This window comes from Filicampus tigris, chromosome 2 (assembly GCF_054856515.1).
Source record: "Filicampus tigris isolate MCC_2025a chromosome 2, RoL_Ftig_1.0, whole genome shotgun sequence".
Lineage (NCBI taxonomy): Eukaryota > Metazoa > Chordata > Actinopteri > Syngnathiformes > Syngnathidae > Filicampus > Filicampus tigris.
The window spans coordinates 9,605,737-9,633,178 of NC_141218.1; the positions used below are offsets into that span (position 1 = coordinate 9,605,737).

The 27,442-nt window shown below is 40.7% G+C and overlaps 1 protein-coding gene and 1 long non-coding RNA gene across 2 annotated transcripts; one reads left to right on the top strand and one right to left on the bottom strand.

Annotated features, from left to right (window-relative positions):
- The first annotated feature begins 2,154 nt into the window (after positions 1-2,154).
- ubl3b (ubiquitin-like 3b) lies at positions 2,155-11,584 on the top strand. The gene is made up of 6 exons (XM_086014755.1): positions 2,155-2,299; positions 2,587-2,700; positions 7,610-7,718; positions 9,313-9,399; positions 9,526-9,603; positions 10,085-11,584. The coding sequence occupies exons 2-6, from the start codon at positions 2,674-2,676 to the stop codon at positions 10,135-10,137; spliced, it is 354 nt and encodes a 117-aa protein (XP_085870881.1). The 5' UTR covers positions 2,155-2,299; positions 2,587-2,673; the 3' UTR covers positions 10,138-11,584.
- A 12,927-nt stretch (positions 11,585-24,511) lies between these two features.
- On the bottom strand, positions 24,512-27,184 carry LOC147151309 (uncharacterized). The gene is made up of 3 exons (XR_015089996.1): positions 27,038-27,184; positions 26,513-26,599; positions 24,512-25,231 (listed from the first exon to the last, which is right to left on the bottom strand). It is a non-coding gene; the product is annotated as an uncharacterized LOC147151309 (long non-coding RNA).
- Positions 27,185-27,442: the final 258 nt, after the last annotated feature.

Sequence of the window (27,442 nt, forward strand, 5' to 3'; positions counted from 1 at the left end):
TTAACACATTTTCTTGGTCATACTGAAACATACAAAGTACTGTGCAGTACAATTCGTGTATTTTTTTACTCATCCTTCAGTCTTGGTTGATTTAACAAAAAAAACAACAACACATCTATCACTTTTCTCAGTAGCTGGATATCCTATCTAGCGAATCCGTTGCATTTGTTTATCAAATGTTTCTCATGCAGTAGGATGAAATGCAAAGAACACACTTTTTTTTTTACACGTGCGCTTTCATTAACTTTTGGTAGTTAATATTGATAATCAGAAAATGGACAGGCATATCAAAAGAAAATGGACATTAGTTAAACTACAACCATAATGTCAAAAGAAGGACAATATTGGTATTGTGGTCTTTATTCCCTTTAAGTACCACCATGCCATGATAATTACATTGATGTGTCAGGTAAAAGCACACAAACTGCATGTTTTCAGTACACAAAGCTTCCAAAGTGATTTTTTTTAATGAATAGTTTTTTTTAAATACATCACTAGTTAACTTCTAAATGTGTAATACAAAACGAATTGACTCATACAACATTTAAAAGGTGCAAGAGCCTACAGTGCAATCCTAAATACCAGTGGTAGGAAGAACAAATGTATTGTTGCTGTATTCAAGCAGATTCTTCAGGTATACTGGAGTATTTATTTTCTGACAACGTTTTAGTTCTTCTCCCTACATTCGAAAACATATATTTTACTCTACACCTTTGTCTAAATAGGCTACAGGTACTTTTGTCAACAATGAGGCAACTGTGGCTGAGATTTTTAGCTTCTTGTGGTAAATGATTCTTTTGTCTGATCAGGGCGAGGGAAACACATTTAAAGGTAAGTTGATTTTTTTCTGTTTAGTTTGTTCTTACTTAGTTGTGCCAAGTAATTAAAGTGGCTAACTGGCTTTTGTATGTAATTGACATTAAAGATAATTTATTACTTATGTTCTACAGAGTCTGTCGTTTTTTTTTAAGTAAAGGAGTTGAATCAGTACATTAACCAGATTATTTTCCACACAAGTATCTTCTATACTACTACTGCAGAGTTTGAGCACTTACAGATACATGTATATTCTAATGACTAACACAATACTGTAAAATTGTAATCCCCCAAAATTCTAAAAAAAAAAAAAAAAAAAAAAAAAAAAAAGAATGTTAGAAACAATTGAGCAACAATTCAATATACGTTCTCCATGTAAAACAGGGGGTGGAATTCCACCTGTTGCTGATGTGATGCATATAGAGGTTATAGCTAATGCTAATTCTCAACTCCGGTCCCCAGTTAGGCTCTTCCACAACATTGCAATACAGTGTAGGACATGAAATCTATATCAATTAACAAAACAGACAACTCAATAACCAATAATCAAATATCGCAATGACAGTATATAACATAAGAACAAAAACAACATGTTTTATAATTCAATAAAACAACAATAAAGACACATTATTTACAGGTGAGTACAGTTCTGTTTCTTCTTTAGCCGAGTTTTAATTTTGGCAGTGAAAGTCTTAAAATGCAAAATGGATTTTATTGCTCACGGCAGTGTGTTCCACAGTTTACAACTTTTATAGGAGAAGAATTCATAAATATTACTAAATATAATTCATGTATTATTATTGTTAATAATAATAATTATTATTATTATTAATAACAATCTTAAATTATTAATAATACTCATTATTACTAATAATAATAATAATAATAACAACATAACATATGAGCACGAGAAAAAATAAGGGCAGATCTGGAATCATCACAAAAGAATACATACATCTCAGATTTTTTTTTTTTATGTAAAAATGTGTTGACTCGTGTTATTTCTAATTTTTAACTTCGTTTAATGTATTTGCTGATATTTTCAATTGTGTTTTTTTATTTTCATTAGTTACTGTATTATAGTTTAAGTATTTTTCTGTTTATTTTCATACACGTTAGAAAAAAAAGTTACATTGCATTGAGCTACATTCGGTCATTTTTTCTTTTAGTTAATTTATTGTTTTATTAAAAACTTGTATCATTGTTTAGCTAGTGTTTTGCCACTTCTATTAATTAATTATACTGTCAATTTAGATTCTGAATGAACTGTCGTCGTGTATGAACGTCATCTCCCAGCGTGCCTTGCGGCTGTTTTGTGTGTTTACAATCAGCTGACATCCGGCGTCTTCCCGACCATTAGCCGACGAGCTTCACATTCAGCCTTGACCATCTGCACTCGATATTTCCCCCTGTCAGAAAAACACCACTCGATGATTTTACCACACTGCTGAATGCGCATTTTGACCGCCGTCGTCAAATGCAGGTGAGCTCGACGTCAAGCAAATGGATGACGTGCATTTTGCACTTAGCCTCCTAATAGCCAGCGGCTGCAGGTTTGTCGTAAGCTAATGCTAACATTAGCTGAACACCCCCCCCCCCCTTTTCCCCTCACTTCGATGAGCTCGATTTTGTCAGGCACGCTGACGTATTATGTCAAATATGGGTAAAGGAAGTGCTTGACATTACGACGCCGCCGTCCATATAATGGATGCCGAGTAGTTGCGGCGCATGGACAAGCTTGTACAAACGCCGTCGTGTTTTTTGTGCTAGGGCTCTGGCCCCGTCTGCTGCAGCTGAAGCACACCCGTCCTGCCCCCTCTCTGCTCCGGCTACACTGCCTCATCTCCTCGCTGAGCCATGAGCACCCACCGGGACCTCGACATGGTCAGTCAGTCAGTCTTTACAGTATATATTGTTTGCCTTGTGATTACTTAACAATTTGCACCCATTGGTCAACGTTTCGCACATTTTCACCTATCAGCATGACGTCACACGGTGAAAAAAGTCGAAGCGTTCTCAGGTGGCTTCACGAGTAAACAAACCGTTCTGTCATTTGACCAAGGCAAATGGAAGTATATCTGAGCCATTCGATTCTGAATCCGATTTACCAACACTGAAATTTATTGCCATCAATATAATCAATGTACACTTTTCAGCTTCAGAAATGCAACATTCAGTAGCAAAATCGGCCACAAAACATCATTTCCACTTCCGGATCACCGGGCCCAGTGACAGCATCCAATGTCAGCCACTCATGTTAAAGCAATCGCCACTGAAAATGAATTGTCCATTCGATTAGGCAGTGTGTATGAACAATAGTAGTGCAAATATTAGTGGTGTCTGATTTCCTGAAAAAAAGTTTAATCTGATTAAGTATGAAAATAATGACATAACCCGCGCAGCACCATTTTGTACAATTTTGAGCAAGTCACGTGATCAGTATGAAGTCACGCGTGTGGTAACATGGCATTGTTCATTTCCTGACTTGTTCACTGGTCTGTTTTGCTCTAAAAATGCTGTAAGGTTTTGTCAAGTATTGCCGTAGTTGAGATGGCACTCCTAATAATGTCAGGTTTCATGTTCTTCCTTCGAGAAAAAAAAAGATCTTTTCAGTGACAGTAACTTGTGAATGCCGCCAGTCTGAGCCTCCAAAAAGCAAGGTCGAGGAAACACTCCACGTCTGAAAAACGAGATTGATCAAATTTATGTGCACATCTCTACTCATGCCCACTTCATAATCAGAAAATATTAGAATGATTGTTTCAATATGTTTATGAACTTGGAAGTTGTTAAATGTAAGGACTAAATATATCACAGGAAGCATTTGTAGTTGATAAAATTCATGAAAGTTGCTTGGAAGTGACGTAAATTATATAGCATCAAAGTAACATCAAGGAACCTGCACATCAATTAACCTGCACATCGGTGGGTACAAAAAATGTGTCTTTGAAGTGACCAATTTAGGTGACATTTTCAGGAGATAATTAATATAAATAAAATAATAAAAATCCCATTATGAATATTAAAAAATATTCTTACCCATCGAGAAGCTTTTGCGAGTTTTGCCGAGAAATTTGGGAAACGGTGTCCGAGTGTTACGCGTGTTACTTGCTCTTAGGAGAATTTGCTATGTCGAGATTATTACTAGGACACGCATTCTGTGTCATCATTTGTGTTGTTTAGTGGGACAAACAACAAAGTGAAACACGGTAAAAAGCGCTTTCATCGCCACCCAAAATGTGCAATCGAGTGTGGCTTGTTCAGAGTGACCACTTCCGACAGCGAATCAGCAGCGGGTACACGCAGACCTATTAAAACGTCTTGAAAAATTTTAGCCTTCTTCTCTGCACTCATAGTTTGTATGTGTGAAGTGTCAGTTTTAGAGTACAACAGACCAAGAATTTTGAAAATCGGATGATGGCATCCGGAGAAATTGAGTTTGGGTCTTTATGCAGAAGGTTTTTGTGTGACGCCACCTATAAAGAAATGCGGTCAAAAAAGATCATATTAACTGTATTGAGAGTATTTGAGAACATTTATTGTGCAGACCTCAAAAGTCAATATCAACACTCTGTGTGAAAACAAACAAATAAGATTAATGATATTATAAATATTTCATCCTATATTTAATATACTTTTAGCCTTATAGGCCACGCCTCCTGGCTGACGGGCACCGTAAGTGGGGCCCTAGTAGTTTAGTATGACTTTCTCTCCAGAGTTCAGAGACGTATTAATTTGTCTGCTATTATATCAAAGTTGAACTGTTTAGTACATCGTCTTACAGTATCTTCTGGGCGACGCTTCAATTGGTGATGATATTCCATGATTATCTCCTCAATTTGAATGCATTTTTGGCTTGTGTAGGTAGGTAGGTAGGGGTGTGTGTGTGTGTGTGTGTGTTGGGGTGTGTGTGTGTGTGTGATTGGGCGGGATGGACGTGGGTCCGGGGTAACGGATTAACCAATGTCCGTAAACACTTAGCCGAGACAGTGACTGCCGCCCTCGCGAACGCCATCTGTCTAATCTCAGTTAAAACATTGCCCTACTTTCCTTTTAAGGTTGGGACGCCTATTGATTGTACCCCGGCCTGCGCTAAGTCCTGACCGCCGTGCCCCCTGTTCCTGAATTGGCACCACACACACACACACACACACACACACACACACACAGATAGATCACCGTAAAATATTTTTTTTGTCACTTGACAGATATTTCTCTCTTGGCAAGTGTTCAGTATTAGCAGTGGCTGAATAAACAAGCTCAGGATGTTTGCCGCACATACACTTAAATCTTATGAAGCGAAAGATACAATCCTTTATTGTCACTATAAATATTGTCAAACTAAATTTGTGCGGGAAATGCAGTTTGTTAGCGTTCTCAAATGAGAACTGAAGCAGCTTTTGGGTTTTAAAGTGCGGCAAGTGTGTATTATGTGCGTGTTAAATTTGAATGGCAATTTACAAGCCTAAAAACAAAGCAAGAAAACTTACACAACATAAAAAACAAATGCATTGCTTTTTTAAAAAGTTGTGAGGGTGCGTTGGAATATGTTTTTTTTTTTTTTTCACAGGTGTGCTGACATTTGAAATGTATGGCTCATTAAGAATGAACTTTTCATTTGTTTTGATGTTCTCATCAAGGTCAATGTGTACTGGAATATTTTTTTTTTTTTAAATGTGTGCAAGGTCTTGATCTAAATTATTAACATGAGGGCGCATCAAGTGAATGTTAGTACATTCAAAAATTATTATGAAAACTGGTTTGTGTAAAAAGATTTTTTTAATACATAATTGCATTCATAGACACACATTAAAATATGATAATCAAGAAGATTAGTTATATTTGCCACTCTAAAAGCGGTCAAATTTCTCGTAAAAGGTGTGTTAATCCTTAATGATGTCGGGCGCCTTGTCCAATCCATAAACGCGACTATAGATGGAGCATTAGCTGTGTTTTTTTTTTTTTTTTTAGGAAAATGTAAGGCTATCAAGAGCCGCTAAGCCTTTGAGAGCCCCGCTAGGCCCTCATTATCATGATCAAAAAAAAAAAAGTCATTTCTAACAGCGTTTGAAGGATTTGTTGTGTGGCCTTTGGATTGGAGAACCTCAAGGACGCCAGCGATGCAAGATGTTGCCACGGGATACGGGGCAGATTGGAGGCTGTTTTCATTTGACGGGGGATGAAAGGGACGGGGAGGGGAAGCTTGTTAATATGACATGGGTATGTAACCCCACTTTGAGGTTATTCGGTTCAGAAGGGGGAAGGGGCGAGCGCGGGGGGTGGGGGTGGGGGGGGGCTGGTGTCGTATTTGTAAACAGATCAGAGAGCGGGATTGCCCTGTTTTGACGTCACACCTCGTGGTTAAGTCGCTTTGTTCTTCTCACCTCGCCCCTTCCTTGAAGCTCACAAACGGTTAGCAAGTAGACACAATTTAACAATAGGGTGCTTTTTTTGTCGCATTTTTTTTTGCATTTGTCACAACAAATCACCTGAAAGTGTCATCCATTTGACTTTTACCTGCGGAAAAATCTTTCAACCGCGTTTGTTCATATTTTCAAGCAGTTACAAAGTAACTTAAGGAAATAAAGGAAATGGGAATGCAGTCAACAGCGGGGGAAGAGAGACCATATGAAAATAGTTTTACCTCTTACACACACTTTAAACATATGAAAACTTTTAACTTGGTCCTGATAACATTTATTTGCATCATAGTCCGAGTCACCGGACTTTGTTGAATGATTTATTTTTTTATTTGAGTCAAAGTAACATCCCAGTCTGATACCTTTTTATATGGCAAAAAGGCTAGTGCGGCTGTGGTTCAAACCAAGTGAACAAATAATTTTTTTTTTTAATATCATATCAGTGGTGGAGCAAAAAATGATGATGCAAGTAAATGACATTTCAGTATCCTGTCTTATCTTACTTACTTTTCTCTGACTAATTGATTTGCGCTCAATCCAAGTGTTGGACGAACATACCAGTCGGGTTAATAAGCGTGGGGGTGATTGGTCATGTGACTTGTGTCATTTAGGATCTCTTTTAACTGATACCGATCAGATGAGAATGACATGATCCATTTGCGATCAAGTGATCAGATTGGGACGACCCTGTTTCATTTTCTTACAGTATTCCGTAGTGACTGTTCTCAAACTCTCGCAGTCAAGAAATGTGACACCATCACTTTGAGGAAATGAAAAGACGATTTGAACCATGAACCCCTGAACCGCGGAGCAGACGCGCTAACCACCAGCGAGCTCACTGTGATGCCTTGGTAGTTGTTTGTTTGTTTTTTTTGATGCATATCGCAAATGTGTGCGTGTTTACTCTCCAGTCTTTAGGAATTCCCGCTGCATATTTTGAAGCAGGAGTTCCCGTTCTATTTTTAGTTCTTTGTTCCAGCATGTTGCTTAGTGGTAGCCAGCTAGCCCCCCCACCCCTTCTTTGCTACGCACTGGCCATGCAAATTTAATAACATGGCCCATAGTTGTCTGGGACACCTGCGGTTAGCGCATTAGAGAGACAGACGGACGGATGGACGAACATGGGAGTTGGCCGCCGCCCATCTGGCCCCGCCCCTTCTCTCTGGCGGCGTCTGGCAAATGCCACTCACTTGGGCGCGGCGTCGGAAGGATGGAGAAGGGCTGCGGGTGTAAATCTCTTTAGAGCGGAATGCTCGTCTCTTCGCGGCCCCCCGCGTGTTCCCTCGTGCCGGCCGAGGTTAGAGGAGGTGGCAGGCTTCCACCGGGGATGCGATGATGATGATGATGATGATGATGATGTTTTTATGTCTCAGGTACACCTCCGCCTCATCCTGGTCAGCGGGAAAACGCAGGACTTCACCTTCTCGCCAAACGACTCGGCCACGGACATCGCCAAGCACGTGTTCGAAAACTGGCCCACGGGTGAGCAGCGTTTGCGCTAGACCACTTGGGTAATGTTGGTCAAAAGTACACGCCCGGATACTTGAGAGCGGCAGAAAAGTGAGCGACTGCCGCTAACGTGCACTAAAACCGTGAAAGATAATGGAAGGCCAGGCTCATTTCCAAATGACGCTAATAGATCGACCATGACCAAGGTGAAGGCAGTTCCTTTTTGCCTTGGTCAAATGACCTGAAAGATTTTTTTTTTTTTTTTTTTCCACAAGTTGTGCCATGGGAAAAAAACTGTGTTTTCGCCACCCAAGATTTACAGAAATGTGGGTGGGTGAGAGACATCATGGTGAGATGTCCTGCAGGTTGAGGTTTCTGCGTCAATGTTTAGCCAAGGCCACATTATTACAGCTCTTCACAGGTGAGCGTAATTGGACCTTCTTTAAACTTTTCAATCTCCAGCTGTTTGAGCGTTTTAATAACTTTTGCACTACTTGCTCTGCCCTAATAAGAAAATGAATGCAGGGGCCGACATTAAGCCTTTTAAAGGTGAAGTTTTTAAGAATATGTTCTATGCAGGCCCACTAGTTGAAACAAGGCATTCTGAGTTGATGCCTACCTCGCGTTATCTCGGGTTTTTTTATGATTAATCGTATTGTGCCATCCACGGGTTAACTGGAGAAACTTTTTTTTTTTGGTGTGCATTTGATATCAGATCAGGGGTCTGGTGAAGTTAATGACAAGCTTTCAGGCTTGGGAAGCATTGTAATGACGTGCAATCGCCAGCAGATGTCATCGGTGTCGTTTATCAGATCATAGCCAGTGCTGTTTTGCGGTTGATCGGAAAAATGGATATATCCTGGCAGCTGACGCCGGAAGACATTCGCGCCTATATTTACGAAGGGCTGGCATCTAATGAGTTAATATCGCGTTTGTGGAATATGATTCAAGCAGCAAAAATCCACCCGTTTAGCCATCTCGGGGGCGGCCGTTTTGACACTTCTGTCGACTGAAAATCACTTCACAGTTGCTCAGGGCTCAGGTAACGACCAATAACGGCTCACCTGTTTTCTGAAGCTGAGCCGCGATTGGTCGTTATCTGAGCCCCGAGCAACTGTGATGTCATTTTCAATCGACAGAAGTGACAAAATGGCCGCCCGGTGAGATGACTAAAAGCAGGTCGATTTTGCTTCTTAACTCATATTCCACAAACGCAATATTAATCAGAATGCCTCGTTTCAACTAGTAGGCCTACATAGAACATATTCTTGAAAAAAAAACAAAAAACATTTGGGTTGACTTCCATCTTTAAAGTGGCCTACCTGTGGATGAAATAGTGAAGCGATTGAGTCAGGGGCCAAAATGCGCACAAGTACGTAGCACACAATGAGTCCGTGAATGGGGTCGATCGACTGTGCACAGGTGGGGGGTTTAAAAAAAAAAAAAAAAAAAAAAAGTTGATTGATCGATTTAAGTGGATACAACTCAAAATATTGATCTTTACATATTAAGATGTGTACTATATTTTTATCAATATGTGATCTATTGGAAGGGTGACTGAATTTCCCCACAGGAACGTATGAAGTAACCATCTCTCAATTTCTCTTTGTTTGTGTTTGCTATGCAGGATGGGAGGAGGAGCAGGTGAGCAGCCCGAGCATACTGCGCCTCATCTTCCAGGGACGCTTCCTTCATGGCAACGTGACCCTCGGAGGTGAGACTCGCTCTTGATTTCGTCAACTCAGACCAAAAAGAACATGTGCCGCTTTCTCCTCGGCCGTGTTTCTGTTTCTTATCCTCAGATGACACATTACAATTTTTTTTTTTTTTTTTTTCCCAGCGCTGAAGTTGCCCCCAGGCCGAACCACCGTCATGCACCTGGTTGCCAGGGAGACGCTTCCGGAGCCCAACTCTCATGGTGAGCGCACAAAATACTGTCGACCCGTATGCTGCGCGTGTTACATGGGCGTCGTCAACCAGCTTCTCATTGCTGGTCTTGACTTGATCTCATTTCTTTATTTGCACCCTCCTGGGTCCTCTTATCCTCACTTCAACCTGATCTGGTCCCACCAGAGACGCCGTCACATATACATTAGCGTTGAACGGCAAAACGGAAGGATTTGCGATTGTAAATACTGAACGCGTTTTACATTTAAGATAGGCAGCAAGTATGTATTTAAATACAAATTTAGTTTGACTATAATATTACATTTAAATACGGTTGAACGTATTTTCAAATACTGGATTTTAAAGCAGTTTCATACACTGCACACATCAGGTTTATCATAAATTATTCTTGTCATTATACCGACGTGCAACATCTTAATATTCAGTTTCATTTTTTCTTGTTTTTCCATCATCCCCAATCTCACTTCTTGTTGTCTTTTCTTTCTTTTTAGGTCAAAGAAACAGAGAAAAAACCACAGAGAGCAATTGCTGTCTCCTCTTGTAAGGAAACCATCCTTCCCCTACACCCTTATATAAATACATATATAGCTATAGCTACAGACACACACAGACACACACACGCACACGCGTGAGTCCCCCTCCTCTTGCCGGTCATCCTGTCAGCGGTGGACTAAATCACTGGAAGTCTATTTGATTTTTTTGTTTCGTCCTGTCGACGGCTTTTATTTTTTTTTGGTGCCAATGTATCCACGCAAAACACTTTAACTCCAAACATTTCAACATCTACATTTGTGCCCTCTTGAACTGCTGGACACACACACACACACACACACACACACACACACCCACACACACACACACACACACGCACACACGCGCGCGCCCACACGCACACACGCCCACACTCACCCGAATAGAGCCCGGATGCTTTTGTGGATCCCCAGCTCTGACTGAACGCTGTTAAAACCCCATAATGCACTTAACCAGTTTCATGGCAAGTGTGTGCTGTTCTTCATCCTCCTCCTCCTCCTCCATGGATGTTATTTTCTCTCCGTCAGAGGAGCAAACAGAACTTGTGCCATCTTCTTCTTCATCCCACATTTCTGCCTCAGCACCGCTGGCATCTGTGCCATGAAAATGTTTGTTTCTTTGTTCGGACCAACGGAAAAGAGGCGGCTGCGGGCGGGGTCGGCGGGGGACAAAAAACTTTTAAGGAAGGAAAAAAGGAAAAGGGACGGCCGGCCTCGTCAGCTTCAAAAGGGAACACGCTGTGAGGTGTCTGGGTGACAGCAGGCCAGTCGAGTTGGAAGATGATGAAGGCTTCTTTTGGGGGGTGGGAGGGGGGGGGATTTTTGTGGATTTGCCCTCCTGTTTATTTGAATGCTGTCTCTACTTCTCGTTTGCCTTTTATCGTGGAATCCAGTAATATCATTAATATTGAAATTTAAATATATCGGTTTTTATCTTGTGTATAGGTATTTGTGTGTGAGTGTGCGTGCGTATGATTGATGCTTGGGGGAGGTAAAAAAAAAAAAAAAAAAAAGAAAAGAGCGTCACCGAGGGAGCGGCGACAAGCTTTGCTAACAGGTGGGAAAACGTTAAACCCTTTTCGTTTTCGAGTGTCCTTTGCTTTGTGAACTTTTTGTCTTATCAGTGTCACTGCTATGAACTCTAGTCTGTATGAATTCATGTCCAAACTAACATGCAAAGTGGGCTCTCTCTCAGCGCTTGTATGATAACGTGATCAATCTTGAACTAAGGCAAATGCGCCCCACTTTTTACTCTGGAGAAAAGCTTGAACGGATGCCTAACGTCTCCTCACGTCATCTGTTTTATACACGATGTACTTTAATAGGCTGTCTTTGAAATGGTTGACTTTTGGTGTTCTAAGTATTACAATGACCTCCGGATTTAATGGTATATTGTATAGAAGTGTGAATAATAATAATGAATTCTGTCTGAAATAAATTCCTCTCACACATGCTACAAATGTTTCTTATTTTCAAGAACCTTCTGCATTTGGACTTTTGTTGACTTTAATCAACTTAGAAATTTCTCCCAGGTGTCCAATTTCATTAGCTCAATAGCAGAGTTGCCTAAGTTATATGTGAACGTTTTTGGAAAACAAGAAGAAACCAAAAAGTTCAAAAACCCAGAAGAATCCAGAACCTTTATGGATGATAGCAATGTGCTGGTGTTTTATCTTGATGTGTTTCATTTCCATTTTAAATTTTTAAAAAATGAGGCAGTTCTGCTATTAGGTTAACGATTTGGAATCAAAACATCTTAGTCATATCGTGTGTGTTTAGTGTTTTCTTCTGACTTTTTTGTGTGTGTGTGATGATCTATTGTGGAAAAATTTCGGTTAGCTGGCTGCTTGGAAAAATATGATGGAAACCTAACCAAAAAAAAGTCCAATGACAAATGTATGTTTAGTGCGAAGTGGATTCCCTAAAGGAAGCAATGGCTTAAAATAACATTTACCTCTCACACACCATAAATCTCCTCAAACACCAGAAAAGCTCACACAAAACCTCTCACATGACATAAAACATGAAAACACCTGTTACAGTCACCGAGAAAAACTCACACCAAAGAATCTCTCACCTAAAAAAAAAATCCCCCCCCCCCCCAAAAAACTTAATACAGCAAAACAAAAACCCACACGCGTCAAAACACTTCTCTCTCTCTCACACACAAATACCTCACACTAACCCCAAAATGCAGCAACAATAATTATGATTCAGTTGGTTTGGTCCCTAATATGTGAGATGATCGTCTAGAATGTTGATCATCATGTTGCAAAGTAAAAGCAAATGTTTTATGTTGATTCAACACAAAGATAATCAGTCTGCTGTCATGGAGGACTACAGAAATTGGATATTTACTACTGTTAAGATGAAATTTCGAGCATTTAGGCCATTTTGAATTTTAAAAAGGTCTCTAAATGGTTAATTATCAATAATCGATCAATTTGATAAGCGATTAGTAATGGATTAATCGTCCTATTGTGAGACTGATGTGACAGTATTTTAGCCTTCATGTTGGCTTCATTGAAGACTCTTATATTGTCCATCTGAATGAATGTGGATGTCCGCTGATAGTGTAGTGGTACACACGCCTGAGTTGTGTGCGGGCAGCGTGGGATCGATTCCCGCTCAGTGACAGTGTCTATGTGTTCCCTGCGACTGGCTGGCGACCAGTTTGGGGTGTAGTCTGCCTTCGCCCATTGACAGCTGGGATAGGCTCCAGCAACTCCCCGCGACCCTGTATAGGATAAGCGGTTTGGAAGATGATGATGAATGAATGTGAGGGCTTGTCTCCGAAGTCAACAGGATAGGAATCGCATTCACGGTTTTTTTTTTTGCCACCAATATTTCTTTTTATTCTACCCATTTTTTTTGGGCCGTCTACAATTTGCATAACTACAAATATGTTTCCACATTCCACAAATTCCCTGTTTTTTACACACCTAAAAAACACATTTTACGATTTTACCGGCTCCACCCACAATTTTCAACCGATTCAAATCATACCAGCTTCCAGACCTTCAAAATTCAGCTGATTTACCATTCATTTAAATGTAAAATTTCCTGCCATATTCCCCAAACGTGCATGGTAGGTTCATTGAAAACTCGAAATTGTCCGTCGGTGTTAATTTGCGTGTTATTTGTTTAAACGTGCTGTGCGATGGGGTGGCAACCAGTCTCCAGAGTGTGCCATGCACTAAAACTGTCCAGATGTAGTTTCCTTATTTTCCTCAAGGTGGCAGTAGTCCCCCGTTACACAGGATGTCAAATAAGAACATTTGCGAATCCCTTGTTGCTCCTTCATGTAAATGCAGACATGCTCTTCATCACGTCATTGGCCAAACTCTCACACTTGACTTCATACGTTCAAACCATTTTCAGCTGTTTTGCTTTTTTTCCCCCTGCCTTCTCTCCCTCCACTCCAACTTGAACACACTGCAATGAACCGATGAAAAAATGCTTGTGCTAGAACTGCTTTTCTTTCCGCACGTCCTCACGGTGACATTTGAAGGCCTTCAACGTGTCAGCTGAGAGCCCGTCGCTCGTTGTTGTTGTTTCAGAGAGGCCCGCGTAGGCAGCGTGTTGAAATGAGTCGCTACTTGGCGCGGCGGATGAATTGTTTTCTGGGCCGACTAGACATGAAGCACGCGTACGAGCGCGCGGCGCCTGGCTACGCACCACAAGTAAATTTGCCGCCGTCAAGAAGCGGCCTGTTGGGAATTTTGTACGTGGGAGTTGAACATTCCTTCAAATGGCCTTCACATGAAAACCGCTTACAGGTGTGCTAATGGATCTGCTAATCCCTGACATGTTTCGAAAAGCTCTCCGTTTATCCCTGCACTTGACTGGCAAGCAGTCCATTTGTGTATTTTTTTTCCGATAACCTTGATATGTTACAAGTGCTAATACGCTCTTTGTGCTCATTACACTGTAACAAAATAAATGTGAGTGAACTCAAACTTTCAAGGCAAACAAACTTCGATAACATTTTAAAGTTGGGCAATTCAACTAAATGTTTTAAGTTTTGCTGGGGAGAAAATTGGCTTTTGTGCATTTCACAACTAAGAAATAAGAGTTTACGTAACGGTTGTCCCATTTACTGAATCCCAATTTAAAGATAGAAGTAAAAACATCTTACTTGCTTTGTTGTGCTAACATTGTTGTCATCAATGTGTGTAACTTATATTGTAAAGCTTTTCCAACTCAAATCACTGTTTTAGGCCAAAGGGTAGATTTGAAAATTAAAACCCAGGATAAATAATTTCAGGACCTTTCCACCATTAATGTGACCTTCAACATATACAACTGAAGTAGTCAGCAACATTGAAGTAGTTGCAGGAATTTCTGGCAAGTACTGGCTGTTAAGGACATGTGACAACAATCTCCCGTCCTGTTATGCCCGGAAAAACTATGTTACAGTTTGCAAAAGCCCGATGAAAGCCACCTTTAACTTTTTGTTCCTAATTCCGAAAGGTGTGTTTGGCAAAAACACAACCAAAAGAACACACCGCATCGTGTTTTCGGGCTGTTTTTCTTTTCTGAAATTGAGGTGAATTATGAACAGTTTCAACCCAAACATATTTTTTTCAAGAATATGTTCCCAGCAGGCCCACTTGTTAAAACACGGCATTTCTATTAATATTGCGTTTGTGGAATATAAGGTAAGCAACAAAATCCACCGCTTTTTAGCCATTTTAGGGGGCGGCCATTTTGTCTTCTCTTCAGTCGACTGACAATGACATCACAACTGCTCAGGGCCCAGGTAACGACCAATTACGGTTCAGCTTCAGAAAACAGGTCAGCCGTGATCGGTCCTTACCTGAGCCCTGAGCAGGTGTGATGTCATTGTCAGTCAACGGAAGTGACAAAATGGCCGCCCCCCAGAGATGGCTAAAAACAGGTGGATTAACTCTTATTCCACAAACTCAATATTTATCAGAATGCCTTGTTTCAACTAGTGGGGCTTGCATAGAAGATATTCTTGAAAAAAATATGTTTGGGTTGACTTCCACTTTAAGGATTCTGCGAGAAAGCAAAAAAAAAGAAATGTTCAAGCCTAATAGAAGAGCTGAAATGTGTTTGGGGTTCATCAGAGGTTCTTTAAATGGTAGCAGGTGTGCTGACTCCCATTTAACATGAATTTGAATGTGATTAGTTCATTCCAAACAAAAAAAATATACACCTTTTGGCTGACTGTCTGTGCTGAAGTAAACGTCCAAGTCATCACCCAAGACATTATAGTTCATGAGAGGAAAAAAAAAAAGTCTGCATTTATTTTACAGGAAACGTGTCCAACAATGCCTTCGGTGCTGCGACTGTGGTTGATTATACAACTGAAGAATGATAAAATAGTCCTCTTGATCATTTTCATATGGTCAAAATGGTCAAATATTCAACAAAAGATTCCTTGGGAGTTAGAAAAGTGCGTTAAAAACATAAATCTAGTGATGCGAGACACATTTTTGTGTTTGGTCAAAGCTCAGAGAAGAATGATAATACGACGGTGTTAGATTTAGGATGGAAAAGATGGGAATTCTTCATGGGATTAAGATTTATGTTTTTCTTCTTCTCTGCTTCTGAACATTTTCTTATCTGGCAGATATGAAAAGCAGCTGTGAACACATGCAAAGCATACACACACACACACACACACACACACACCCCACACACACACACACACACATACACAGAACTGAGGACACTGGCCATGTCATTAGGTACACCCGTGATGGAAAATGTATAGACATGGAGGACTCTCTGTACATTCTTACATAACAACATTTTGCGAAATGTCACTGTCTGTCAGAGTTCTTACATGTCAAATGATAACTTTTCAGGAAATTAAAAAAAAACAAAAAAAAACCCACAACATTCATTGTATAATTTTGTAATTATTACAGTAGTTGTCTTTTTGCACAATGTGCAACAAGAGGGAATAAAACTGCACCTCCTGGATGCATAATGTCAAGACAGTTGATATTATTTTTGTATTAGAAGATAATATTTTAACCATCTACTGTATGATTTTAGTAGCATCGCTGGGAAACTATTGATAATGTGATAAAGGTCATTTCACAGTGACACGCAGATGAGCAATTAACACACGCAGCTGTTTGTAATTGGACGAGTGAAGATTCTCTTTCGCTTGTTGACTCCAGAGGAGAGCGTGCCAAAAAGAATAGTTTTCCGGGTCTCGACTTCGATTACCGGCGTCCCGAGCTCACATTTTGTTTCTTATTTTTGATAATCTGATTATCTGATCCTGGAGAGTTAGGCCCTGTTACAAATTTGCATATTTATATGGGGGAATGGAGAGGGAGGAGTTTCCAACGTGCGTGGTCAAGTACGCATTGATTGAGAGGCAGGAAAGGAATGTGCTCGTATTCATGCATATGCACAGATCAAGGTTATTGTAGTTAATGAAAACTAACCAAAAAATTAAAATGGAAAATGTATTTTTGTTAAGGAGATAATTTTTTTTTTAAATTGTCGAAAAGAAAAAAGAAAACTGACTGAAATTTACGTTTGTAAAACTAAAAAAGAATGAACTATATTTGCAGTGAAAATGTACTTCAGTTTCGTTTTTGTCAATTAATATCATGCATGAGCTTTCGGGGTTAATTGAAAAAAAAAATCATCTCGGTATTACTGTTCGGCCGTACAGAAGAAGGAAGGTCGAACAGTTATTTGGAATTATAGTTTACTTTATTACTCAATACTTTGTGACTATTAAAAAAAAGGAAAATGGTGCACACAACAAATACTCCATATATTAAAAAAAAAAAAAACTAAAACTAAAACTACTACTAAAACTAATAAACGCTAAACTAAAACTGAGCATTTTCAACAAAAAATAAAACTTACACTAAAATCTCATTGAAACTAACTGAATTTACAAAAACAAAAGTCAAAACGAAATTAAAGAAAACTATAATGAAAAATACAAAACCATTATAACCCTGTCACAGATTCATAAATCTGCATTTTTTTATTCATTTTTTTTTTGTGTGTGTACGCTGTTTCAGTCCGAAAGCCACACAAGTCTTTGTACATGTGGCCCCAGTAGTCTATGAAATTGCCCATATTTGGACTTACAAGGTTTCCACCCGACAGCATACAGTATGTGATTTGCTTCATACTAATCACTAATTAACCTCTGAAGCGTTTTTGAGGTTAGTTCCTTTTTCACAAACTCACAGGAGCCTGCAATTAGTATTGAGATCCAATATAAGAAATGCAACTGCACGGTATGGCGTTGTGTGTGCATTCCTGCGTCAGTAAGCGGTGAGTGACACGTGAAATTTGACTTGGCCAGTGTGAAAACACACACGTACTCATGCAGGGCCAGAATGAACCCAGCAGGGTGTTAACAAAGGAACACGTTTCATACAACGCTCGTCTTGATCGGGAGAACCGCGCTTGTGCTCGTCTGCCGCTTTCTCCGACTTGTGACTAGGTGGCAGGGGTTCGTTTGCCCTGAAATGAGGGAATCAAAAGGAAGCTATGTATATTGACATAACATTAGTCCCCGGTAAGCTTGTTTTTGTCAGTGACATCTGCTCCAGTGCTTATTGGTTAATGTTGAACAAACGCCTAGTGGGAGATAAGTCATGTGACATCATCGCAGACATTTTCTCACTTTATAACCAAACCTCACACGTCGTGAAGATGAAGTGTGCAGATAATTTGTTGTTCGGTGACGCTTGTAATGGGAATGTTGGATTATATAACGGCGTTTATTCATACTGTCACTGCGTCGAAATGGTGTTTTGATCCAAAGAAAGCACAATGTGAAAGCAAAAGCTGACTTTACACACCCACCCACAATAAGTGAGGGTTTTTGATATAGAGGCCATGTAATTGAAAAACAATGGCTTTATCCCTGCCACATACTTTAAACACATTAACTACCGTAATTAAAACAGAAGTTTTAAAGTATTCCTCCTTACTGTCAAGAAATGGGAAACTGTCATATAACATCACTTTGAGGAAGTCAAAAGATGACTCGCTCACACAGGTCTCCAAATAAAGGCCTTTTCATCAGTGGTGGCTGGTCAGTAGAGGGCACTCGGGCGCCATCCCACCACTCATGGAGGTCATCACTTTACCGTATTCTGACGAATATCATGAAATCATGAAATTAAAAATATTTCCAAATATACAATGGGTACGGAAAGTATTCAGGCCCCTTGAAATGTTTCACTTTCTGTGTCATTGCAGCCATTTGCCCAAATCAGAAAAGTTCATTTTATTTCTCATTAATGTACACTCAGGACCCCATCTTGACAGAAAAAAAAACAGAAATGTAGAAATTATTGCAAATGTATGAAAAAACAAAAACTGAAATATCATACGGTCATAAATATTCAGACCCTTTGCAGCGACCTTCATATTTAACTCACATGCTGTCCATTTCTTCTGATCCTCCTTGAGATGGTTCTGCTCCTTTATTGGGGTCCAGCTGTGTTTAATTAAACTGATTGGACTTGATTAGAAAAGGAACACACCTGTCTATATAAGATCTTAAGCCGAAGTCAAAGAAACTGCCCGCGGAGCTCAGAGAAAGAATTGTGGCAAGGCACAGATCTGGCCAAGGTTACAAACGAATTTCTGCAGCACTCCAGGTTCCGAAGAGCACAGTGGCCTCCATAATGCTCAAATGGAAGAACGTGTGTGTAAAAATGATGTTCTCAATGCCGATTGGCTGTCGCCGACAAAGGACGGGCAGAGACCACGAGGGTGGGTCAGAAAGTTAGCGACGGATAGACGAGGCCCAGCTCTGATTGTTGAGTTGCATTCATGTACTTCCTAGACTTCCTCTAAGTTGACTTCCTATGAGGGGGGGGGGACTAAGAGCAAAGGACACATGCTTAAATGATTAAAAAGTAAGAGTGTGGCCAGAATGTGACAAAATGCAAGCCATTAAAATAAAAGCCTGTTGATGTCCCGCGAATCTCATGAAAAATTTTTGCTATGGAGATCAGCAAAGGACGCTGTGTACTTGTCTTGTTAGTGTGAGTGCACAATAAGGTAATCTTTGGCAAGGTTCCACCATTAGGCAGCTGCTTTATCTTTGCTGCTTGTCTTTTTCGATCACACCAGAAAGAAGCCATTACAAATTGGCCCCGATCTACAATAAAATGAGGAATGTTTTGCAAGACGTCCAGAATGGAAACGATGCAGTCCAAGCTGTCTATTACTCAACATCTCGATCTAAATGACTAACCAACGCAAACATGGTGAGTCATGATTATTTTCACTTTTGTTGATTTGTCTCTATTTGCTTTTAGGTAAATATATTCTCCTCTTTGTGGAAGATGAAATGGCCCTTGTGAGGATAAGCGGTGTAGATAATGGATGGATGGTGTTTCCATGTTACAGGCATTGCATTAACGTGGAAAAAAAAAAAATCCAAAATTGGGCATGCATGATTTTCACAGGACAGCGACGATATGTAAAACGATTAGCGTGAATGTAAAAAGACAGCAAACGGTTGAATGTTTCCAAATAAAATTAAAATGTAATAAAACAGTAAAGGTACTCATGATTCAGAAAATTAGAAGTTGTGTTTTTTGTTTTTTTTTAAACGTAATGTGTCAACCTGAATACATTTTTTTTTTTAAAAACTCGACTTGACTTCAGACTTGCTCGTACCTTTACATTTCAAACTTTTGACCTCCTTATGACTTACACAGATGTGACCCACTGCACGAGGACCCCCAACAGGAAGATGATCATTCCGCGCATGTTCGGCCAATGTTGTGGCCTCTGAGGCTGAGTGACATTCAGGTGTTTTCTGCATGTTCACGCTCCGACACCTGCTGACATCATTAAAGTGGGAAAAACCTTGCCGGGAGAATGAAGGCGCGTGTTCACGTTGTGTGTGATTATTGCTCAGTGACACCACATGGTGACCCAGTCTAAGCCGATTCCTCTTTTTCAGATTGCAGCCTCCTTCCAAAGCGCTGACGTGGCCGGAGGTGGCAAAAGTATTCACACTCTGTACTTAAAGGGAAGTCTACCCAAAGATATTTTTTTAAGAATATGTTCTATACAGACCCGCTAGTTGAAACAAGGCATTCTGATAAATATTGCGTTTGTTGAAGCGTTAATCCACGTGTTTTTAGTCATCTCTGGGGGCGGCCATTTTGTCACTTCTGTCGACTGAAAATAACATCACAACTGCTCAGGGCTCAGGTAACGACCAATAACGGCTGACCTGTTTTCTGTAGCTGAGCCATGATTGGTCGTTACTTGAGCCCTGAGTAGTTGTGATGTAATTTTCAGTTGACAGAAGTGACAAAATGGACGCCCCTTGAGATTGCTAAAAGATGGGTGGATTTTGCTGCTAAACTCATATTCCACAAACGGAATATTAATCAGAAAGCCGTGTTTCAACTAGTGGGCTTGCATCGAACATATTGTTGAAAAAAAAAATGTTTGGGTTGACTTCCACTTCAAGTCAAACAAAAATCACGTTACACATTTTTGGGGTTTCCATTCGTTTCAATGCAGGGAACCTTGTAATGTACCACTGTGTTCAAGTGAAGTACAGATTTTTAACGAATCTGTTTAAAGTACAGTAAGAAAATATTTGTACTTGGTTACTTGCCACCAGCGTCCTTTCATCCCACTGGTGGCGATCGGACGTGTTGCGGTGCGCATGTTGTTAATTAAGAGCTCCGAAGGCTTCACGGTCCAGCGTTTGTCGGCTGCCAGCTGCCAGTTGGAGTCGGCCGCTGCTGTCGTTCCAGTCTGTGTGGGATCAGATGGAGGTCAGCGCGGGTGTTCGCCGCCTCTTTGCCGGCCCGGCCCAACGCTGTTGCGGCTTTTACCCCGCCTAACGGGAAGTCTTGAAGGGGGGATCCCAAGAGTGGCTGCGGATTAAGATACACGGTCTCGCCCCTGCTACCAACTCAGCGTGTGTGCTTACTTAAAGCGGAAGTCAACCCAAACATATTTTTTCCAAGAATATCTTCCATGCAGGCCCACTGGTTGAAAGAAGTCATTCTGATTCATATGGAATATGAGTTAAGCAGCAAAATCCGCCCGTTTTTAGCCATCTCTGGGGGCGGCCATTTTGTCACTTCTGTCGACTGAAAATAACATCACAACTGCTCAGGGCTCAGGTAAGGACCAATCGCAGTGCACCTGTTTCCTGAAGCTGAGCTAAGATTGGCCGTTATCTGAGCCCTGAGGGTGTGTGATGTCATTTTCAGTCGACAGAAGTGACAAAATGGCCGCCCCTGACATGGCTAAAAACGGGTGGATTTTATATTCCACAAACACAATATTAATCCGAAAGATGTGTTTCAACTAGTGGGCCTGCAGAAAATATATACTTAAAAAATATGTTTGGACCGATGTCCGACGTATATATGTTTTGAAAAGGGCTTTGCGAACTTTTTAGCATCAGCCCTCACAACCCTAACATATTGTGGCATTATTCAGTCTTTTTTTTACAGGAGAGTGAGACTACAACAACAGGTCATCATTCCTCATACATAATTCAATGCAAACTATTATTTTGCGCACCCTCAAGCAACAGCTGACGGACCTTAGAGATTCCGGGAACACTAGTTTGAGAACCTCTAGTTTAGCAGCATGACACACAAACACCCACGTTGTCATCGTCATCCATGGAGTTGAATGCAACACCCTGCGTAACCCAACAAGCGCTATCAAATGATGGCGAGCCGGCGCCTTGACCAACATTGTTGCTTGCGTCTGGGAGTTTCCCAGCATTTCACTCAAGACAACACAAAAGAAGAAGAAAAAAGTCCCACTTGGGAGCTAAATGGAAAAAGTCTTTTTGTGTCGCCTGACATGGATGAATGTGAGCTAGCTTGACTATGCCAAACGTCACTCTTTTTGTCTAAGATACAAAAATGGAATATTATCACATTAAACTCACTTGATTTTTTTTTAAAAAACACTCTCGTCAATACCTCATTTTTTGCCCACGTTTCAGCTTGGATGCAGGTTTCTTTTGCTGAACATTTCTATTACTGGCATCACAGTGGCCTCATGGTTAGCCTGTCTGCCTCCAGGTGTTCGACATGTGTGTGTGTTTTTTTTAATGCAGTATTCCTGACTCTGTTGTCACTGTAATACATATTGTTCATTATCCAAGCACACAGCTATGTTCCAGACCAAGGATATATAATAATAGAAAGTCGCTCGTATCCTGTATTTGGAGCAGATCGGCAGTGGTCACTGGTTTGTATTCACACAGAACAGTGATTCTCAACCACTGTGCCGTGACACATTAGTGTGAAGTGAGAGCTCTTGTGCTGCGGAAATTACCCAATGTCAATCATTTTGACAAAAAAAATATTATCTAATAACTTTTTGGGGGATTAATTTATCTTTGCCAACCACATATATTAACAGGCAGAACAATGAAATGCTCCTCCATTAAATGATCAAAGTTCCATAATTAACCTTTGTATATACTTTTTATTTATCTAAGTGGGGTGCCGTGATTTTTTTTCCAATGTGAAAGATGTGCCTTGGCTCAATAAAGGTTGAGAAACACTGATTTACAATGCCCCAAAAAAGGAGTGCTGTGCAGCCCACTGCGTCAGGCAGGACAGTTTGAAACCGTTCAAGCACAAACTGTTCATTGTTTTATAACATAGACTGCGTTAGGAAATTAATGGCAGGGGAGCATGCTGTGCCTATCTGAACACTCTCAGTGTGGTGTGAGGGCGCCAGAGTGAAGTTCAGAACTCACCCTGTGTTGATGGCAGCGAATGTGTGCTGATTGGACAAAACTTCCACTTACCACTACGGAAGTTGTTCTTTTTAGTTGAAAATGTCTTACTTTACCAAATTAAACCTATGACTAAGGTACTTCTGAATTAGCAATGGGCCTGTTTCTTCAAACGATCAGACTTTAATCTCCTCCTCACAAGGCCAGTCAGATGGCCCAGGGTTGACGTCAGCAATTTTCCATCCTCTGATTAGTCAGAGCAGCGCTTGTTACAGCCAACTTCAACTAGCAAAACATATCTTTAGCAATCTGCACACATTCATGAATTTCATAATTAGCACCTCTGCTGAGCAGGATGTTTTATTTCAATATTTTTTTTCATTTTACTAGCAAAATATTCATTGTGAACTGCTTTGGAGAATGTATGTTGCTGTTACTTTGTATTTTTGTATTGATTGTTTCTACTACTGGAATGTGAAAGTGGTGATATTAAGAGGTGGATTAAGCAGCAGTATTAGCAGAATAAATAAGAGCCACTTACACACATCAGTGTGTGTGAGTGCGTTTCTGGGATTGGGCCTGCGGGCTCCCCTCGCCTCGCATGAACAGCTCGAGCGCTGAGAGCATCAACAAGAAAGGTCAAGAGGAGTCCAGCGCTGCCCCGCTTATCTCTCGCATGCTCATTCTCGCGTTCAGACGGCCTGTTTCCGTATTTTGCTGCAAACTCAACTGAACAGATATTGTTTCGAGTGCTGCTTCTAAAACTGTTGAGCCGCCTTAGAATTTTTTTTTCTTTTTGCCAAAAATGTGTTGTATTTTTCCTTTACAAAACACAACTTATGTTTCTGTGACATTTAGTGACACACATGGTAGTTACGTTTAATTTTCTTAAGGATTACGAGTTGGTCATCAAAAGAAATTCTACCATTCCAAACGGTTGAGGACCTCTTTACTAGTAAAACTAGTGCAGTATTGTATACAATATCTTCCCTGTTCAATTAATGTTCTGTCTGTATGTAGCTAGCTAGCTAGCTAGCTACATACAGACAGAAAATAGCTAGCTAGCTATCTAGATAGATAGATGGATAGATAGATCTAGCTAGCTAGCCAGATAGATAGATAGATAGATAGATAGATAGATCTAGCTAGCTAGATAAATCTAACGCTTAAATTTGTTACAGCCAACTTCAACTAGCAAAACATATCTTTAGCAATGGATAGATGGATAGATAGATCTAGCTAGCTAGATAGATAGATAGATAGATAGATAGATAAATCTAGCTAGCTAGATAGATAGTTAGATAGATCTAGCTAGCTAGCTCAATTTTGAGGATATTTTGGGGGGTTGATTTTCTCAATATTTCTCCCTCTTATGATTATTCTGCTGTGGTGAAGGGGCCACTTATGTTTTTGTTTGAGCTTTTCATTCTTTTGCGTTCCCCCCATCGTCCCAAATGTTGTGTGTTGGCCAGTCAAAAGGATCGTAATGCCAACGGACGTGTCGTAATGGTGGCGTGGCCCGGGTTGAAACCTTTGCTCGGTGTGTCCTTGCCGTGTTTGTTGTGGGTGAGCAAGGGCCAGCGAGTTGGCCCGGGCCGCTCTTCATCGGCTGACAAGCCTTCAACACACACACGAACATGCACGGAACTTTCAAAAAGACCTCTGGGTAAAGCTGTTTGAGCATTTATTCCATATCCTCTATATCCAAGGTCCATGTATGTATTTGTACTAGTACATTCTTTATCATCACTCAGGGCTTTTTATGTTTCATTCGTTACACAAGCCACACATCCGAGATTCGATCCCGGAACTTGTTGCCTGTGAGGCAGATGTTATCCACTAGGCAGAAGCTTTCCCGTGCCAAGATTGTTTTTCGTCTTCCTTCACGGTGGCCATTGCATATTTTGGATTTCTTGTCAAGTGACATGCGCTCACTAAGCTCGTGTGATCTCCTTCAAATCAAATCAAGCCGCGGTCAGAGTCTTGCTGATGTCTTTTTGAAAAGCGCCAGGCCGTCTTCTCTCTGGCACGCTCTTGCGCCTGTTGACTTGATGGCTCCCGCATGCATGAAATGCCGGCTGCAAGCAACGAGCTCCAACTGATGGGACATGTTGGAATCCAGTCAGAAGTGTCATTGCGCCATCTTCCAGGAGGACATGTTGAACCCCAGCTGCTGTGTTTTTTGGGGAGTTGTCCCGAATTTCCCAAATTGTTCTTCTAGTTCTCCTTTGGTCACAGCTCCTAGCGAGTTATGACTTTTAGGACTTGGGGTTTGCTAGGCTAAAATTCAACTTGATTTTGACATTCTGGAAAATCAACTTGACTTGGACTCGAACTGCGGTGAACCCCTGTTAATAACAAGGGATGTCGATAATTCCACACTCTGCTGCATTCTGTGAAAATCCGCAATAAAAATAGACCGTATCATTTTTTCTGAAGCGTTGCTCTTGCGACATGCTTCAATCACACTTATCAAAACACATTTTTTAAAAGTATTCCTTAGCTCCTGTTCTCACTCTCTCACTGTCAAGAAATGGAGACTATCGTATAACATCACTTTGAGGAAACGAAAGGAAAACTCAGAAGGGTTCTATAGTGAGACTGGTTTGGGACGGTTAAAATAAACCGATGTGTATGTGTAAGTAGAGCTAACTAACGCCAGTCCAGATATGAAGGTCCCTAATGTTCGGATTTATCTTGTAACTGAGCAATATTTTTTTACGCGACTTTCTTGATTCAAGTCAGGACTTGACGCCACTTATTTGAAATAGAGAGCTGACTGCACTTGACTTGCTGGATGTTCTTCAACTTGCTTGTTGAGACTTCCTAATGACTTGCACATCTGCGACTTCCTTCCACCTCTGACCCTCGGGACGCTTTTGTGAAGGTGCAGACTCAAAGGTTGGCTCATGTGCGAAGGGTCCCACGTGTGGACTGGAAAGTCTCGCGTGATCCAAACCTCAGCGAATTCCTGATGATGGAAAGAATGCAGAGAGAAGCCGCGTTCTCTCGGTTTTTGTTTTGGATTGGTCCTCCATGCAGCTCAGCTCCTCTTTCACTCCTCTGGAAACGTGTGTGGATGTAAAGTGGATTTCTTTTTTGTGTGTGTGGGGGGGGGGGGCTCGGTCAAACTGAATTGAAAATGTATGTATGTAAGTGCTTTCATGTGCCTTGGACAGAGAGCAGACCTTGTTTGTCTGAGCTGCTTCTTCGCTATCGTCACGCAAAAATGACAAGAAGCATCAGTATCGCAAACATGCTGGACGGCCAAAAATGTTTTTGAAAAAAAAAAGCTTGCTCATACTTCACTGGACTGGTTTGAATTACAGTTTTGAATCATGCTTTGTTTCCATAAGCATATGTATTGTTAGCAGTGGTGTTTTTTAAATGTTGAACTGCAGTACTCTCATTTACGCTACAGGTCCCAAGTGCCCAAATGTGATTTAATGCAGGGGGTTGCTTTCCACACCCACCTGCAATAGGTGAAATGCAACCGTGTTGACTGACTGGCCATATACACTTGATAGAATTTTATCATTCCCACATACTTTGAACACATCTAAACTTATTGTAACACATTTTAAAGTATTCCTTTGCACCTGTTCTTGCTCACTCAGAGTCAAGAAATAGAAGACTGCCATATAACATCACTTAAAGCAAACAAAAAGACTCACTTGCACGTGACATTTCCATATAAGAGGCCGAGCGTGCTTGCTTCAAGATGTTAGTCTGTCACTCCACAGTTGAAGTTGGCTGTAAATCTGATACATAAAACAAAAGAGAATGAATTGATGTATATTTAAACACCAAAATGTTTAACTTAAGCATATCATTCCCAAGGTCCATTAGCTTAATGCTAACGTATAATGTGAACTTCCATAGTCAGGCTAATGGAAATTAGCCTCAATGTTATCAATGTTACTGTCATTATGGACCTTCAAACAACTGCTACTTTAACACACGGAACAAATGAAATTATGCTAGCTCAATGCTTACATGAAATGTGCAACACCATAGACAGGCGACTGGAAAGAAAAAAACTACAGTTTCAAAATCGGCAATGTAGATAAAAGCTAGATAAAAGATAAACCGTGATTTGGGGGCGGTTCAATGTTGTTATCGAAATGACAGAATGACTAAGAATCATCCATATAAGGGAACTTCCCATGTCAACATCGTGCTGAAGATTATTTTCTCACCAAGATGAATCATTGCTTTTTTAAATGGCTTATTTTCTTTTGGAGTTTGGTTGGAAGACAGACGGAACTTGTGTTATCCAAATGACATCATGAGCACAAAACGTTCGTTCCCAAGGCTGCAAAATGAAAGGAAGCTCGGGCCAGGAAGTCAACACTTTTGATTAACACTGTCACTGCAAAGCCAGCTGTACACACACGCACGCACACACACACACACACACGCACACCCAGCTCAGATAGCACAGTGGCCGTTATCAAGTGTTCTCTGTTGCCCGGCAACCATGTTGTGCATGTGGGTGGGTTTCCCTTTTGAAACCTCTGCAGCAAAGAAGTCTCGGATAACATTCCGCAGCATTCCACGCTGCACTCAGGTGCCCCCTCAACCTATATGTGTGTGTGCTTAGT